Consider the following 17,854-nt stretch of genomic DNA (forward strand, 5'->3'; position numbering starts at 1 on the left):
CTTCTTCTTCTTCTTCTTCTCCTCCTCCTTCTGCTACTGCTGCTGCTTCAGATGGACTGAAAGGCCAGAGTTAACTCACAATAAAGACTCTTTGTTTTTTGCATTACATTCAGTCTCATGGTGGTATTTTGGGGATCCAAACTTTGGGCATAACAGATGTAGACTTGCTGCCAGCATTTGGGGCATCCCCTTCCCAGGGCAGCTTCATAAAAGTGATAGAGGAGAGAAGAGGGTCTTAGGGGGCAGGAAGTTAAGAGTCACACTAATGATCCTTTGTGTTGTGACATTTTATTCTTTCGACTTTTTGAAGGACTCACCACCCAGCTCCCAAATAAATCACACACAGAGGCTTATTCTTAGTTATAAATGCCCGGCCTTAGCTTGACTTGTTTTTTGCCAGCTTTCCTTAACTTAAATTTTCCTGACTATGTTTTGCCTCTGGGCTTTTAACTTTCTCTATTTCTGTATACCTTTCTTTACTTCTTTCTCTGTGACTTGCTGTGTGTAGCTGGGTGACTGACCCCCAATGTCTTCCTCTCCTTGTCCTCTTGCTCTTCTTTTTTCCTCCCAGATTTCTCCTTCTATTTGTATTCTCTGCCTCAGCCCCGTCTATCCTTGCTCCTGCCTCGCTATTGGTCGTTCATCTCCTTATTAGCCCATCAGGTGTTTTAGACACGCACAGTAACACAGCTTCACAGAGTTAAACAAATGCAGGGTAAACTAAAGTCACACACCTGAAAATAATATTCCCCAACAATTCTTAATTCAATTAATTTAGATAGAATCTGTGGATCTTTGTATTTTTGTGAGAAAGGCCTCGGAAGTTAGAAAGGGGAAATGGGAGTTTCTCGGTTTCTCTGAGTTCAAACTCCCTGATGTGTGAATTTCTGTCCTGGCCATGGGTATCTGTGACCTGTGAGCGTCTGACTCTGTGGGCATCAGTGGAAGCTGGGAGTCTTCCTACTAGAAGCAAAGGTGACTCTGAGATGGTCACCCAGACCCGTTCATTTGGCCTTTACAATGGCGTATACAGTCTCTTCCTGGGGGTTCTCATGAACAGGCCAGCAGGCTGGTGTTCCTGGGGAGGTTGGGCTTGAGAGGGTAATGGAGGCATACACGATGTTGTTGTCCTGCAGAGGTGGGGGGACAAGGCATTAGATAGCAGCAGTGCAACTGAGGCTCCCACAAAGCAGCAGCTGCAGCCTGAGTGTCCCTCCAACACCTCTGACCTCCAACCTTCTGCCTCCATCAACACCCCTTTACCTCCTTCAGACCTGAGTCTGAATTGCTTACCATGGGGTTCTCTTTGGGGTCCATATGTCGTCCTAGAGGAAAAGGAACACAGAGTTCTGAAGTCAAGGTGTGTGACAGGAAGGGAGACTGATGGCTGGGAGTTCCAAGCCTGAGGTGAGGACCTTGGTTACTTGGGAGGGACAGGGTGAGGGAGGGACAGGTGAATGCTTATGTAAGTGCATGGTCTTGAGAGAAGAGGGCAGAGCCATGTGTGGAAACAGGAAGTTGACAGAATTTACCTTCAGGCTCAACTTTCTCACATTTCTCAGTGTTTTCAATGAGTTCCCTGCATGAGAATAAGATGGGCAACAGATTAGAGGCTGGACAAGAAAGAATTAAGACATTAGGTGCTGGGCTGGAGAGATGGCCCAGTTAGTAAAGTGCTGGTCACATACACATGACGTCCTGACTTCAGACCCCAGAGCCCACCCACCTACAGCTGGATGCTGGAGAAGCAGAGACAGGCAGAGAAGTCCCTGGAGTTCACTGACCAGTCTGGACTAACAGATGAGCTCTAGATTCAGTGAAAGACCCTGTCTCAGAAGATGAAGTGGAGGCTGGAGAGATGGTTCAGTTGGCAAAGGGCCTGCTTCCCAAACATGAAGACCCAAATTTAGATCCCCAAGGACCTATGTAAAAAATGCTGGGCACAGTCAGTCAGGCAGTGGTGGGGCACGCTTTAAATGCAGCACTCTGTGAGTTTGAGGCCAACCCGGTCTACAAAGGTTGTTCCAGGACAGCCAGGGATTACAGAGAGAAACCCTGTCTCAAAAAACCTAACCAAAGCAACAACAAAATATTCTGGGCACAATGTTCCTGGAGGGTGGGGTAGGGATGGGTGGATCCCTGAAGCTGCTGTCTGCGCAGCCCAGACAAACTGATGAGCTTCAGTTAGTGAGAGACCTTACTAGAAAATCTCAATATAAATATTAAATAAAGGTGGGAGAAACTGAGGAGAGTCACGACATAGACCTCTGACCTCCACATACATGCACAAGTGCACACACAAACACAACAAACATGCAGGAACACAAACTAGAATGGAGAGAAACCAAGAAAGAACACCATTAATCTCTGCCTTCTATACACACAGGCACATGTGCACTGCACATATACACACACACAGTAACATGTAATAACACACACGGGACTGGGCATGGTAGTGTATTCTCAGTGCTCAGGAGATAGAGACAGGAAGACTGTGGATATTCACTGGTCAACCAACCAGGTCTAATTGGTGAATTCCAGACCAATGTGAGACCTTGTCTCAAAAAAAACAAAACAAAAACCCAAAACCCAAGTGGGGTCAGGTGAAATGACTTCGTGGATAAGGCCATGCCATTAAGACTGACAACCTGATGTCATCCCAGGGAAAACAAGGTGGAAGGAAAAAGACAGCTCCCAGAAGTTGTCCTCTGTTTTTCACATGTGTGCTGTGACAAGCTCATACCCACACATACATATATACACATGCACACAAATAAATAAAATGCAATTAAAATAATTATTTAAAGTGGATGACACCTGAGAACACACACATGTGCATGTGCTTGAGTGCCTGTGCACATACACGCACACACCCGAGCACACACACGCCCACACACTAGAAGCTGGTTTCCTTTGAGTGGTCTCTGCCATCCTCAATGACTCATGATGGGCATGTTTGTGTTCGGCTTTCTCTGTAGAGAAATGAGAGGCCATTGGTAAGGGGTCCTGGCTGAGGTCTTTCAGCACTAGTTGAAGGTGAGTCATTATAGGAAATCACCTTGGGCTGGGCAGGAACAGAGACTAGAAATAGGAAGAACCAACGCTATCCTCTCTCACAACCTTGATTAAAACAAGATTGCAGAAAAATTTCAGATCTTCTGGGTAGGTGTTCAGGCTAAGGTCGTGGAAGAAGGAACTTGAGATCAGATTGGAGGAAGGGTATCTGGCCAAAGAAGCCACAGGGAGAGGAAAGAGGGAGGAGCTGGGAATGCAGTGTTGCTCTCAGGTACTTGTGTTAATTGACATGGTCCTGGGTTCCATCCCCAGCCTCTCATAAACCGGGTGTGGTAGGATGCTTGTCATTCCAACAGCTTGAAATGGAGGTGAAAGGATCAGAAGTTCAAGGTCGTCCTTGGTTACTTAGTGAGTTCAAGGCCAGCTGGGGCTCTCTGAGACCCTTTCTCAGTAAAAATTTAGAAGGCTCAGAGCAGGTCATATGCAGTAAGGAAAAGAAAAGACAGGAGAGAAGGGCAGAGAGGTTGGGAGGTGAAGAGAGAAGGGCAAGAGATATGGAAGATCTAGAACAAAGGATTCCTGGGGAGCAGGGCTCACTGACCATAAAGACAGAGGGAAGAAAGGAAAAGATGGGAGAGCTGGTGGGATCCAGGCAGATGTTCAAGGCTGAGAGCAGCCAGAGCCACAGAGAGGGAAGCCTAGGAAATGGAAGGAGAGAAGGAGAAAGACCCCATGAGGCCTGCGGTGGGGGCTGTTCTGGGAAGGAGACTCCCTGAGACTCTGCCGCACCCCTTGTCAGTGTGTGAAGCAGGTGGCCCTGAAGGGATGGCGTCATGGAGGACATGGAGGACATGGAGGAAGCAGTCAGGATGAGTCAGGGGTGGGGAGATGTGCAGAGCCCTGTGTGCGGTTCTCCATTGCTCCTCTAATGCCATTTGAAGGGGCTGGAGAGATGACTCAGTGGGCAAGAGCACTGGATGCTCTTGCAGAGGACAGCATGGCGCTCACCTGGCTGGGGTTTCAGCTTTAGTCCTCTGGCCTGTGGGGGAAGAGACAGTGTCAGTGTGACATCCGTGCTGATTGTCCATCTGCCCCCCAGCTGTCCTCTATATTCAGCTCCTTCAGAGGACAGGGGAGCAAAGAGACCGCCCCAGACAGCCAGAGAAGAGCCTGGACTACCTCTGCTGGGCTGTTGTCCTACACAGCAACCCCTGCCCAAATCCCTGCCAGGTCCACACCCCACCGCTGACTCTTTTGTTCCTTCACCAAACCTTGAGTTCCCCTGGCCCCACACTTGCTTGTCTACTCTGCATTCTCCTGCCTTCCTTTTTGTGCCCTCCTGGATTGTATTTTACTCTACTGGTCTGTGTGTCTTGGTATATACTGTGCTGTTTTAATTACTATAGCTTTTTAAAATTGAAACTTATTATTATATGATAGTTACAGGTTTGTATGGAGGTCAGAGGTCAACTTTTGGAAATCAGTTCTCTCCACCACGTGGCTCCAGTCTTGGACACCTTTTACCCTCTGAGAGCTATTATTGGCTTTCTTTTGTCTGAATTTTAAAATTACATGCACCTCTTTTGGGGTAATGCACATGAGAATAGATGCCTGTGGATTCAGGAGAGCTTCCGGTAGACCTGGAGCTGGAGTTACAGGCCTTTGTAAACTGCCTGATGTGGGTACTGGGAGCAGAACTCAGGTTCTCTGCAAGAGCAACCAGTGCTCTTAACTGCTGAGCCATCCCTCCAGCCTCCTATTTCAAATTACCAAATTCTGGGATGAGGCAGTGGGAACGCTCCATTATTGGTCACTTGTTTTTTGTTGCTGTTTGTTCTTGGTGTTTTTTCATCTCATTTTGTCTTTGAGAATGCTTCCAAATTGGAGATGAATTGTGTTTTCAGGACTGCCATTGTTGTTTAGATGGGAATTTTATTGAGTTCACTATTTTTGTTGTATAGACATCTTTTTTAAAAAAAATCTTGTTGTTTTTATTATATAAAAGTTTGCCTGTTTGTATGTCTATTTGCTACATGTTTACCTGGTCCCTGTCAGGAGAGGTCATCATAGCCCCTGGGACAGGAGTTTCAGGAGCCTGTGAGCCATTGTGTGGGTGGTAGGAATCAAACCCCAGGCCTCTGCAAAAGCAGTCAGTGCTCTTAACCACTGAGCCGTCTATCCAACCCCTGATATAGACATCTTAACTAATTTTTCATTTTATGAATGTTTCCTACTCACCTGCTTCCTCTTTTCTTCAACGTCACTCACTGTGTTTTGGAGAGCAACTTATTCAGCTCCTCGGTTTGGGCTTTTTTCCCAAGTGTCTTACATTATACTTATAGTTCTAAAGATATATTTTTATTTGTGTGTGTATATGTGTATGAGAGACATTGTGTATGACATCTGTGTTCCCAAGTCCACAGAGACCAGAAGAGCACTGGATGTCTGCAGGTAGACTTACAGGAGGTTGTGAGGGACGCCACAGGGTGCTGGGAACTGAATTTGGGTCTCTGCAAGAGCAACACATGTTCTTAACGCCTTAACTTCTGGAATAACCCTCTATCCTTTCTCTTGTGACTTATAAATACGTGTTTTTGTTTGTTTGTTTTTAGGACAGTTCTATCAGATCCATGCAGGCACTTCAAATACATCCCAGACCCAGCTGCTCAGTCTACCACAGTGCAGGTTTGACTGAAGAATCTGAACCACAGGCTCACCTGTTTGAACCCTTGGTCATATTGGGGGAGGTTATAGAACATGCAGCCTTCTAGAAGAGGTGTGTGTCACTGGGGGTGTGCTTGAGAATGTAGTGTTCCTTCTCAGTTCCTTTTTCTTTGAGTTTTCTGCATGTGATTGAGATCTGACCGCTCAGTGTCCTGCTTCCGCTGCCCCGCCATTATTAACCTTCCATTGGAGCCACAAGTCAAAATAAACTCTTCCTTCCACAAGGTACTTTTGATGGTGATATCTTTATCACAGCAGAGGAAAGTGACCGCCATTGCACACCCTCAGACAGACTTCCTCCTTCAGTCCCCATATGGCGTGGTGCTTTCATCAAACTGTTTTTCAGCAAACGAGACTTGTTCCTGTTCTCTGGTCCCTGTGTCTGTCTAATCACTGAGCTTTTGTTTGTTTGAGATCTTCTGCACCCAAGGAAGACTTAGAATGCTGATCCTCCTGCCTGCACCTTCCACACACTGGATTTACAGACAGGCACTACCACACGGGCTAGTCACAGAGTCTGAGAGCTTTTACTTTGAAATTTTCCTGTCCTGGCCATTCGTCTCCATGGGCAGCCCTAGTGGCTGCCAGTTTATCACTGACACAGCCTGGCACCTCCAGTCTGTCCTCTACACCCTACGACTGTAAGGCTAGGGTCCAGCAGCTGCTCAGGCCGCAGCACCGCCCTTCACCTCTCACAGATCCACTCCTGAGACACTGTGACTCTCCAGCTGACATACTTCCATCCAGGCCCAGGGTTTTTCTCCTCAGGAGTGATTTACATCAGAGGGCATCAGTGGCCACACATCCTGCTCCCTTTCCTCCCTACTTCCTGGTTCAGGCTTGTGCAGTGAAACCACCCCCATCCTCAGAAGGAAAAGAAAGAGCCCCCTTTTCTCTTTAGAGCCCCTGCCATATTGGTGGGGCCTGATATCTCTTAGAGCCCCCGCCATGCTGTTGTCTACCTTTCTGACTGTCCGTGGCATTGATAACTCTTAGTAAACACCTTCCTCCCCAGTGACCTGTCTTGGTGACCCTCCTGAACCCCATCTGAGACCTTCCACACAAGCTGATGTCATCATAGCAGGGCGCTGAGGTGGCCTCTTGGTTTTGCCTCCAGTATCAGAGGTTTGGGGACCTGACTTACAAGGTTCCCCCTGTCTTCTGTCTCCTCCGCCAGCACCACACTACTCAAGAGTTCCTGACATGGGTTCCCTTTCCTGAAAGGCCAGAGAGTGTCCTACATGACTTCTAGCATGTTCCTGGCTATTCTGTGGAAGGGAGAGGGATGAGATAAATTCTCATGGAGTCAAGATCCTCCTGCCCTTCCTCCCAGGTGCACAGAGTTAGGTGTGACCACCATTGGCTGTCGTTGTTTTTATTTTTAATTGTATTATATTATTCACCGTGTGTGTGAGTGTGCACAGGTCATGGTGTACATGTGTCAGAGAACAACATACAGAAGTCAGATCTTTCCTCTGCCCTGTGTGTTCTAGCATTTCCAGTGTCTTGACCTCCTGAACCATCTCACTGCCTCTAGCTGTCATTATTTATTCTTTGACATTTTATGTAATTTTTCTTCCTCTAAGAGCTCCTCTCACCCCCTTTCTCTCCTCTGACCACATCTGTCAACATCACAGCACTCTGTGAAATGAACACTCAGTCCTTGGGACACCTCCCCCATCACCCGCAGTTACTGGGAAACTGGATGTTCATCTATTTGTAATCCTCTGATTTCAAGCCAGACTTTGGGAAGTGGGGCAATTAACACAGCTGAGCTGAGGCGACTTCCAGTCCCTTCTGCTTTCCCCTCCTCTGGCTTCCCCTGGGCAGGCCCTTTCTCCTCTGATGACAAAATGACTGAGTCAACAGAGAAGAACTGCCTTTGTGACTGGACTGTGCGGTTCACAAACTGAACCCTCAGAGCCTCACATGGGGAACCGGCTTAAAGCAGATTCCCGGTGGGGTTAGCAGTGCAGGCCTGCAGCCAACCAAACTGAAACAAGAGCAACAAAAAGACCCCAGCTACTCTAAGCAGAAGCCTCAGAGCCTGACTCTGGACTCAAGAACAGGCCTTCAGGGATCTGCCCTGGGGAAGCCGGAAGCCACCCTTAGCTCCTCAAAAGCTGTCGCCTTGTTGTTTTTAAAGACAGGGTCTCTCACTGGGGCCCGAGGCCCAACAATTAGGCTAGTGTGACTAGTCATCAGCCTCAGGGATGATCTTGTCCCATGCCCCCCCCCCCCTGCTCAGCACCGGGACTACAAGGATTGTGGTGAAGGATCCTCAAGCTTGTGCGGTAAGCACTTTATGGACTGAGCCATCACCTGAGCCCTAGGATCTGAGTTGTCAACAATCCCCTTCAATGACTCTGGTGTAGATTGTCCTGTGGAAACACTCAGGAAGTGTGATGGGGATGCAGTCTGGACCACTTACCTTTCCTCCTCTTCCACCTGATGAACACCATCAATCCCAAAACCCCAGCCAGGAGTATAGCAGCAGCCACTGCCAACCCAACTCTGGCTCCCAGATTCAGGGTGTGATTTTCTCCACTCATTTGACCTTCTGTGGCCGTGAGGGTATTTTTGGTGTGTGCAGAAGTTGCAGTGGTGGCTCTTGGAGAGGTGGTCGTGGGGGCTGGGAAGAGATAAAGGAAGTCAGCATGGAACTTCCCCAGTAGGAATGAAGATGTTCTAGAGATGCCTCTGCAGCACTCTTTGTCATCAGATACTGAAGCATGAACTCCAATGAACTGGAGTCACCCAAGGAGTCTCAAGCTGGGAGAAGGAAAAGGCAAAGCTTGGAGCCAGCCAGTAAAGAACTGATCTCCCAGAAAGAGAGTTCACACAGTTCTGACAACTCCTCAGATCACCTTGCAGGAGAGACTGGAGACAGAGGCTGATGGCTTACTGTGGGCGGGGCCACCCCGGAACTGGGACTGCTTAGCTGTGCTTATGTCTTGTCTTCTATTTAGGCCTAAACCTCAGATCAGGATGTGTGGTCACTGGACCTCCTTGTTCCTCTTCCCAGTCTGAGGAGGAGATTGTCAAGCTGAGTGCTGGAGGTCACGATATCATACAGTAATTGCTTGGTCATCTTTCAGGAGTGACTTACCAGAACCAAAGGATCTGCTAAAGGCTAAACCCAAAGGCAAGGCTTTTGACATTTTTGCTTTGTGAACAAAGTGCCTGTTTTGTGCTGGCTTCCCTTCTGTTACATATTTGGGAATTAATTCCCTAGTTCAGAACAGTTTCCCACTGCCAGGCCTTGTTCCTCTCTCCTAGGTAAGCGCAGAGATCTGCCTTCCTGCAATTACCTTTATCAGAGGCCTTTTGTCAGGGCTTAGGGACCAGGCATAGAACATCACCTGCCCAAGCTGCTGCTCTGGTTTTACCCCACTTAAAAGATTATTAACTCCTATGCTCATCTTCATTTCAGTTAACCGATGATTTTAGTTCAGGATTCTCAAGGAAATCAGAAGAAATAATTAACTGCAACCCAGAGAAAGACCCACAACACCCAGGATCACAGCGACTGATAACAGCATAGCCCAGAAGTGATAATTTAAAGGTCTGGCTGTCTTCTTGGTTTAGAGCAGTGAGTCTAACTCCAGACCTAGACCACAGAAACTGCAGCGTCTGGTGTGTGTGCTGTCTGATCAAGAGCCATCACCTTCTCTCTGTTTACTTAGGTTACCTGGAAGCCTGTATGCATGCTGGGAGAAAAGAAGTGGCGTGCTGATTTAAACAATCCCTGCCCTGTCCATAATTTTCCTGAAATAAACCTTTTAGCTCTTTCTACCATCTAAAAATGTAGTGTAGCTCAGTAACCTTCCCCTCTAGAATCCTCTAATGATTTACTTCCTTTCTTAACTACCTTTCTCCATTAAGGAGTTCATAGATGTGTGTGTGTGTGTGTGTGTGTGTGTGTGTGTGTGTGTGTGTGTGTGTGTTTGTGTGAACCCTTATCTGACTTTCTATGGGGCAAAAGACTTCTGTCCCTGGTACCTGTCAGGGCCGGGGAATTGCTGGTTTTAAGGCTATATATATATATATATATATATATATATATATATATATATATATATATATATATGGCTGGGAACATTTGTAATGGGTAAACTGAGAACAATGTAGAACAAGGACCAAGGCAGAACAAGAGAAACAATGAGAAATGATGGACTGAAGAGAGATGGATAGACGGAAGCTGTTGGGAGTAGACTCTTTCCCCTCAGATCTTCCCTCAGATTTTTAGCCCCCCTTTAGCTCATCCTGGCATTTTTAATTGAACCCTGAATGGGGAATTCTTAAAGGCAAGAACTTTAAGGCTCCCTAAGCTGAGAATGCCTCTTTCCTCTGCTTTTCACTGTGACCTGTCTCTCTAATTTTCTTGTTGAGGACAGGGAATCAAGCCTGGCTTGTTAGAGCTGTCAGGGACCAGGCTCAGATCCTACACTCAAATAACAAATTGGTTGTTCTTCAATGGGGAAATGGACAGACAGACATGGGTATCCTGTCTCCTTTGGGGGATGTGGGATGGGGAACAGCTCTTGGAAGCTCACACAGGAAGAAGGGAACAGATGCTGAGGCTGAGATCGGGTGAGCAATGACAACTCTACTTCCTGGTAGGAACGTCCTCAGATGCTCATGTCATCCCTTACAAGGAGCAATCTCTAAGTCACACAGATCTAAACAGTCATTTTCTAGTAACAGTCCTTGTTAGAACAGAAGTAGCCTGCCAGGGTGAACATGGCTGCTCCTTAGATGTGAGTTATGGAACAAATTCTCAGTGCCATGCATGGCTTGCCTCCCTATGCATTATCGGTGAGTGAGGTTCAGAACCCCAATACCACACAGACTACTGGTATTGGTCTTGGTTGCCCACCACAGCTAGATGGTAAGAACCTATTGCAGAAGACGCTGCTCGCTTTCAATGTAGATTTGAAAATACGTTGTAAAATGTATGAAATACTTAAATAAGCAAATGCTACTAAATATCTTTTGCCATTTTTATGTATGTATATAGTATGTGTCTGTGTGAGTGTACATACACTCACCTACTCACATGTATGACATGATCGCACACACACACACACACACACACACACGATGGATAGAGATGTGCATCTGAATAAGCATGTGGGGACAGAAGAGGCTTTTGTGTCCTCTGGCAACATTCTCCATCTCTTCCTCAGGGGCAGCTTCTCTCTGTGAAATGGGGGCTCAAGTATCAACTAGACTGAAAATTAACAAACTCAGCAATCCTCCTGTCTCCACCTCCTTGGTGTCGCAGCATATGCAGGGACACCCAACTTCCTCCGTGGGTGATGGGATTTGAACTTTGGTCCTCACAGTCACAAAGCCACTGCTCTTAGCCATTCTTAACATTTACTTAAAGATGGAGTCCATGTAGCCCAGACTGGCCTAGAACTTGCTGTGTAGCTAATGACCTTAGACTCCTGATCTCTTCGCCTCCACCTTCCACTGGGATCACAGGTTTGCACCTCCCCACTTAAAAAGTCAGTTCAAAATTGACTGTGGTGGAGCACACCTTAAACCCCAGCATTCGAGAGGCAGAGACAGGCAGATCTCTGTGAATTCAAGGCCCATCGAGTCTACATAGCAAGTTCTCAGCTACATAGTGAGACCCTGCCTCAGGTATAAATGTATGTGATGTACAATATATCATTTGAACTCAGCAATATGCGCTCCAGTGGTTGACAGCGCATTTATTTTGCGGAGCAGCCATCATTACTATTCAGTTCCAGTCTTTTTTATATAATGAATTTTCTTTGTTGTCCTAATTTTGTCAGGGAGTGTAGGCAAACGTGTGATGTAGGAGGGTCATCTGTCTATGTGTTCCTTTCATTGGTTAATAAAGAAACTGCCTTGGCTTTTTGATAGAGTAGAATTTAGATAGGTGGAGTAAACCTAACAGAATGCTGAGATGAAGGCAATGAGGCAGACGCCATGATTCCCCCTCCCGAGACGGATGCTGGCTAGACTCATGCTGGTAAGCCATGACCTCGTGGTGACATACAGATTAAAAATGGGTTGAGTCAAGATGTGAGAGTTAGCCAATAAGAGGCTAGAACTAATGGGACAGGCAGTGTTTAAATGAATACAGTTTCCGTGTAATTATTTTGGGCATAAGCTAGCCGAGTGGTGGGACACAGCCCGCCACTCCTCTTGCAACAAACGTGTGTGTATACATATGTGTGTGTATCTACGCACATCTATCTATCTATCTATCTATCTATCTATCTATCTATCTATCTATCTATCTTATCTATCTATCTATCTCTCTCTCTCTCTCTCTATATATATATATATATATATATATTACCTTCTTTCCCAGAATGTCCCAAAAGAACAAAGCAAAAAAACAAAGTTGTTGGAAGTGTTAAGTTGAGTAATGGCTGAGAGGGAAAGAGTCTCATTGACCGCTGTCATGGATACGGTTAGAGTCACTAAGGAAGTGTAGTCCCGAGAGGAGAACAGGCAGGCCAGCAACTGAGGAGATGGCTCAATCAGAAAGCTCTTGCCCTGTGCTCTGGTTAGTTATTGTGTCAATCTGACAACGCTGTAGTTATCTGGGAAGGAACCTCAACTGAGAGAATGTCTCCATCAGATTGATCATAGGCAAGTCTACAGGACATTTTCTTTCTTAGATTGATGTGGGAGGGTCCAGCTCACTGTGGGTGGTGCCGTGTCTGGGCTGCTGGTCCTGGATGCTATAATCAAAGCAGGCTGAGCAAGCCCAGAAAGCAAACCAGTGAGCAGCCCTCCTCCATGGCTTCTGCTTCAGTTCCTCTTCCAGGTTCCTGCCTGGAATTCCTGCCCAGCCTTCTCCTGATGATGTGTTGTGATAGAAGCGTGTAAGCCACAGTAAACCGTTTCCTCTCCAAGTGCTTTGATTACAGTGTTTAACACAGCAATAGAAACTCCTAATAACACCCCTGAAGTACAAAGATCTGAGTTGCATCCCCAAGGACCTGTGTGTGTCGCCATGTAATCCCAGCACTGGAGAGGGTAGATGGGCCCTGGGGCTCACTGCCAGCTGGCCTTGCCCACTTGGTGAGCTCCAGGCCAGAGAAAGACACCCCTCCTTAAAAGAGGAGGGAAGAAAATGGAAGAATGAGAGGGAGAAAGAAAGAAAGAAAGGAAGGAAGGAAGGAAGGAAGGAAGGAAGGAAGGAAGGAAGGAAGGAAGAGAAAGAATTGAAAGGCATAATGTGCCCAGGGAAAGGTTTCCAAGGTTGTTACCTGGCCTCCACATGTATGTTCACACAGACACATGCATGTAAATATGTAACCACACTGACATGCACATACACATAAGTTTAAAAAATTAATAAAATAAAGAACCAAACTTAATAGATAAAACACCTGCTGTGACTTTTGGTCCCTCAGAACCCATATAAAAATCCAGATGTGGTGAGCATCTGCAACCGCAGCCCTGCTTTGGGGAGACAGGAGGCAGAGATGGGAGACTCACAGGGAGGCTGTCTGGGCAGCCATCTTGCACTCCATGGTGAGGAGACACAACAAGGGGAGACCCTGCCTCAAAGCAAGTTGGAAGGAGAGAAGTGACTCCCAAAGTCCTCAGACCCTGCCACTGAGACACCCACGTACCTGTGCATACACAAACAGGAAGTACAACTAAAAATGAAGACACAGTGGAACACAGTAGGTTAGACAGGCCAGAAACACATGCTATTCTACAAGAGAATCTAAAATCCAGGTCAGTGTATGTTATGGCTGTTAGTTTGCTGGTTTTGGAGGGGCTCCTAACAGTGGGAGTGGGTGTGTCTCTGACTATTTTCCAGCTCTTGGCACTCTTTTGCTCATATTGGGTTGTCTTGTCCAGCATATCATGATAGCAGGGTTTTGCTTTGTCTTGTATCTTGCTTTGTTCTGTTTGACTGTTGTTTCTTGGAGAGGTCTGCTGTTTTCTGATGATAAAACAGCTGGGGGATGTTGATCTGGGGGAGAGGGCAAATGTAGAGGATGGAAGGAGTGAAGGGAGGGGAAACTGTTGTTTGGATGTATTGTATGAGAGAAGAATCTATTTTAAGAGAGAGAGAGAGAGAGATCACCAGGGGTCTTTTTGCTCAGACATGAAAAAAATTGCAAAGGAAAGTATTACTGAATTTGACACAAAAATGAAATTATGTAAAAGAAAATAAACCAATCACAGGGTTCTTTCTCAATATTTGTTTCAAATATTTCTCTGGTTGTGATTTCTTTGCACTAAATGTGGGAATTTTGGTCGGATAAACACAATTCTTTTGGGGTCTGTGGATGTAGCTCAGTTGGTAGAGGGCTTGCCTAGTGAGTGCGAGGCCCTGAGTCCCATCTCAGGCACTGCACACAGGAGTGGTGACACACGCTAGTGATCCTAGCCCTTGGGAAGTGGAGACTGGATGGTTGGAAGTTCAAGGTCATCCTTAGCTATATAGCAAGCTTGAGGGTAACCTGGGCTACATGAGACCCTGTCTTAAGAGATCAAAAGAAAAAGCGTGTCTTTTTATCAATAATTTTTACATTTTAAGAACATGGACAGGAATATTCAGTTAATGAATTAATTGTAGAAATACCGACGGAAGAACCCATAGTGGCCGAGAGGTGTAACTCAATGGCAGAGCCCTGGTCTAGCATGCATGTGGCCTTGGGGACCATCTGAAGTCCTGCTAAAGAAGAAACCATGGTGTGTCTGACTGAAGCAGAGACGAGCATGGCTGATGTAAATTGAGATTTTCTCCAAGCACCTGACAGATTATCTCGAGGGCCAGGAGAAATTAGGAAAGGAGGAAGGGGGAGGAGGCTGAGAAGAACAAAAATCTCAGGAAAAAAATGTTTAGGAAAATGTGTAGGAGGCTCAGGATATGCAGACGTAAGGTGGCCTGGCCAGCTCTGGGTGTGGACTTTATCCTGAACCAGCTCAGGGGTTAAGATGAGGAGTGGTTTGCCAGGGAGAGGCAGGTGGGTCTAACCTGGAGGTGATAAACCCATTTATCACTGCATCCTGAGAACTGGCAATGCAATTAATGATAATTGATTATTATTTGGCTGTTAATTTTATATTTTATTTTTTAAGATATTTATTTTTATTAAATTTTAACATACAGATAATGGTGCGTGTGTGTTTGTGTGTGTGTGTGTGTGTTTGTGTGTGTGCGCGTGCCAGGGATTAACCTTAGTTGTTCCTTCCTCAGATATCATACACATTATTTGTAATTCAGACCATGTGAGCACCTGTAACCACAACACCATGGGAGATGGGGACAAGAGGATCAGTGCAGCTTTGTGGCCCTTCAGCCTGGCCCAGAACAGTGAGCTCCAGGTTCAGTGAGAGACCCTGCCTCAAGGAAATAAAGTCGGTCTTACCAGAGGAGGATTCCCAGTGCCGCACTCTGGTCTTCCAAAGCACAAAAAGGGGAATATGTGTACACACACACAGACACACACACATGTGTGCACACAAACACGTACATATATGCCTACACCATATATACATGGCCCATGAAATCAAGATAGGAGGAGGCAATAGAGTGAACTCCAGCAGAGGCCATGTGTCTATAGTTGAGAGACGCTTGGAGGGAAAGGGTCCTTTCAGGGTGTGTTTGTCACCAGCACCCTTGGGCTGAGTTTAATTCTGCTGGTCTCTGTGTCCTTCTCTGTATAATGACCACAAGAGTGCCCAACAGTGGTGATGGGTGGCCGGGGTAATGCTCACACAGTGACTAGGCTGGGCTGAGTGCATTCGGTGTGGAAGCTGAAGTCACAGCTGCCACAGAGGAGGTAAAGCAACCAGAAGACCTGATCATGGTGAGAACGTGAGGGAGAAGAGGAAACAGAGATAGGGGAAAAAGAAACTGGGGCGGGAGAGGTGAGGGATGTGTCTTAGAGAAGTAGGGGGACCCAGAGGAGGAGGGGTATACATGGGGACCAGAGGCACCGTCTGTGGAAGGCACGAAATATGATGTAAACTGGGAATTAACAGAGACCCTGGCACAGCACCAAGTGAAGGCTGCTCCATCCTGGAGAGACCACACACACACGTATTTCTGGCAACAAGGGCAGGGGTGGGCAAGGCAGTAGTGCAGTTGGGAGAAAGGAGCAGGAGGCTGGGCGTATGGGAAGAGTTGAGGCCCGGGAGTGGGGTGGGATCTGAGGGCACAGTGAGGGGGCAGCTCAGGGAGAGCAGCTAAGGCTTGTGAATGTTTGTGGGGAAGAGGAAGGAGGAAGCTGACAGAGCTCTGGTGAGGGGACAGAACACACGAGAGGAATCTGTGGGAAGGATCAGAAGTGTAGGATCTCTACTGACATCTATGTTATAAAAAAGCCAGGGCCACCAGGGACTGACCTGGGATGTGCTCTCCTTGAGTGATGGTGAGTCGGGTCCCATTGATTGACTGAAAACGCTCCAAGCGTTTTGTCGTTTTCAGACGAACTCGGCAGAAGTACACTGTCTGGTCCTTCTCCTTCAAGTCCAGGATTCTGAGGACTCCGGATGTCTGAGGCTGTGTCCAGTTGAGGATGAACCGGTCCTTGAAATGCTCATGTATGAAACCCGAGGAAGAGTTGTAGATAAATTTCCCATGGAAGTTCTTCCATCTCCAGAGAATCCTCATCTGTGGATCCTTTGCCAACTCCCAGGGGAAGTGGAAGGAGAAGGGGATCTCGATGGAGCCGCCCTGGACACCAGAGACGTGTGGTGGCTGATCAAATCCATAAGACTTTTCTCTGTTGAATCCTACTAAGTTCCCTGAGAAGGATGGAGAGAATCTGAAGCCACTTCCGGAGATGGAATGGACAACCCAGAGTTTCCTGAGAATCCATAGGCAGGTGTGGGACACAGCAGAGAACTGTCCCTATGTCCCACTGTCCCATATGATACAGGACAGATGGGGACAGGTTGGGTGGACCAACTCTGAGGATGAGCTTTCTCGTGGGGCTCAGAGGACAGGCTGGCTCCTAGAGCAGTCACCTGTCCACATGCCAGCCGACTCTTCCCAGCCCCACTCACCCCTCCTGTGGTTAAGTCCCCAGTAGTGAGGTTCCCACCACTCACCAGCTTGCAGGCAGGCTGCTGGCAGCAGCAGAAGCAGGAACCAAGCCATGTCCGGAATCCCTCCAGCAAGAGAGACCAACAGAGCTATCAGGAGGAAGAACAGGTCCTGTGGAGGGTCCCTGGGGTGGTCAGGATTCAGGAGACAATCAGAACAAAAATGATCCCCATCCCCTGAGCTGTATGTGGAGGACCCAGTGAGGGGCAGGACCTCCACATCTCCACTTCCTTGTGGTCAGCAACTTCCTTTATCACTTTGGCCTTTTTTCCCTCCATGTTGCAAAAGATCCTTCCTTGTGGTCACTGAGAAGATGACTGCGCCCTTGAGCCCAGCCCCCATTTTTGGGTGAAAGTTACAGCCTTGACCTTTGCATGCCGGGCTCTCCTCTCTTCCACCCTGACCTCCTGTCTCATCCAGTCTTTCCCATTCCCTATGCAGCCTGAAATCACTGTTTCCTCAGCTCCTGATTTCCTCCACTCCCGCCCTCCCCTCGGTCTGTTTCTCACTATGTCTCCCCTCATGCTGGTTGTCTGTTCTCTCTCTCTCTCTCTCTCTCTCTCTCTCTCTCTCTCTCTCTCTCTCTCTCTCTCTCATAATCACTGTTAAGGGATTGATCATTTTCTGCTCACCAGACACAACGAGGAAGGAGGTGATGAGGAAACACATTCAGTCCCCAGCCCTAGCTTGGTGCCCCCACCATCGTCTGCTCTTTGCACTCTTGCTGCCTGTCAGGGACTCCTCACAGCCGCCCAGGAAAACCAATGCCCAGTGGACACTCTCGCCCTGGCGCTTGTTGCTGCCAAGTCTGTAACTTCCCTGTGCTTCCGGGTAAGTCTCTCACCCTGACACTGACTCCAGAGCTACTCCAGCTTCTGAAGGAGAGTTTTTGCCTCCTGCCACCCTTAACACACACTCAGAGGAGGAAACCAAGGGTCAGAGAAGCCTGGCACATGTCACATGACTGGCACACGGCAGTCAATTGAACTTTAGTCCAACTGAGTTCTTGTGGTCTCACTCTCCACACTGACTTGGGTTGCCTGCTCGGTG

The 17,854-nt window shown here is 47.4% G+C and overlaps 1 protein-coding gene across 1 annotated transcript; it reads right to left on the reverse strand.

Moving 5' to 3' along the window:
* Positions 1-272: 272 nt before the first annotated feature.
* On the reverse strand, positions 273-17,042 carry LOC125397656 (paired immunoglobulin-like type 2 receptor alpha). Its single transcript, XM_087903360.1, has 7 exons — positions 16,810-17,042; positions 16,102-16,503; positions 8,171-8,371; positions 4,024-4,054; positions 1,533-1,579; positions 1,294-1,325; positions 273-1,130 (listed from the first exon to the last, which is right to left on the reverse strand). The coding sequence occupies exons 1-7, from the start codon at positions 16,856-16,858 to the stop codon at positions 1,005-1,007; spliced, it is 888 nt and encodes a 295-aa protein (XP_087759486.1). The 5' UTR covers positions 16,859-17,042; the 3' UTR covers positions 273-1,004.
* Between the last annotated feature and the right edge of the window lie 812 nt (positions 17,043-17,854).

This window comes from Myodes glareolus, chromosome 2 (genome assembly GCF_982192425.1).
Source record: "Myodes glareolus chromosome 2, mMyoGla1.1, whole genome shotgun sequence".
In the NCBI taxonomy this organism is placed as follows: Eukaryota; Metazoa; Chordata; class Mammalia; order Rodentia; family Cricetidae; genus Myodes; species Myodes glareolus.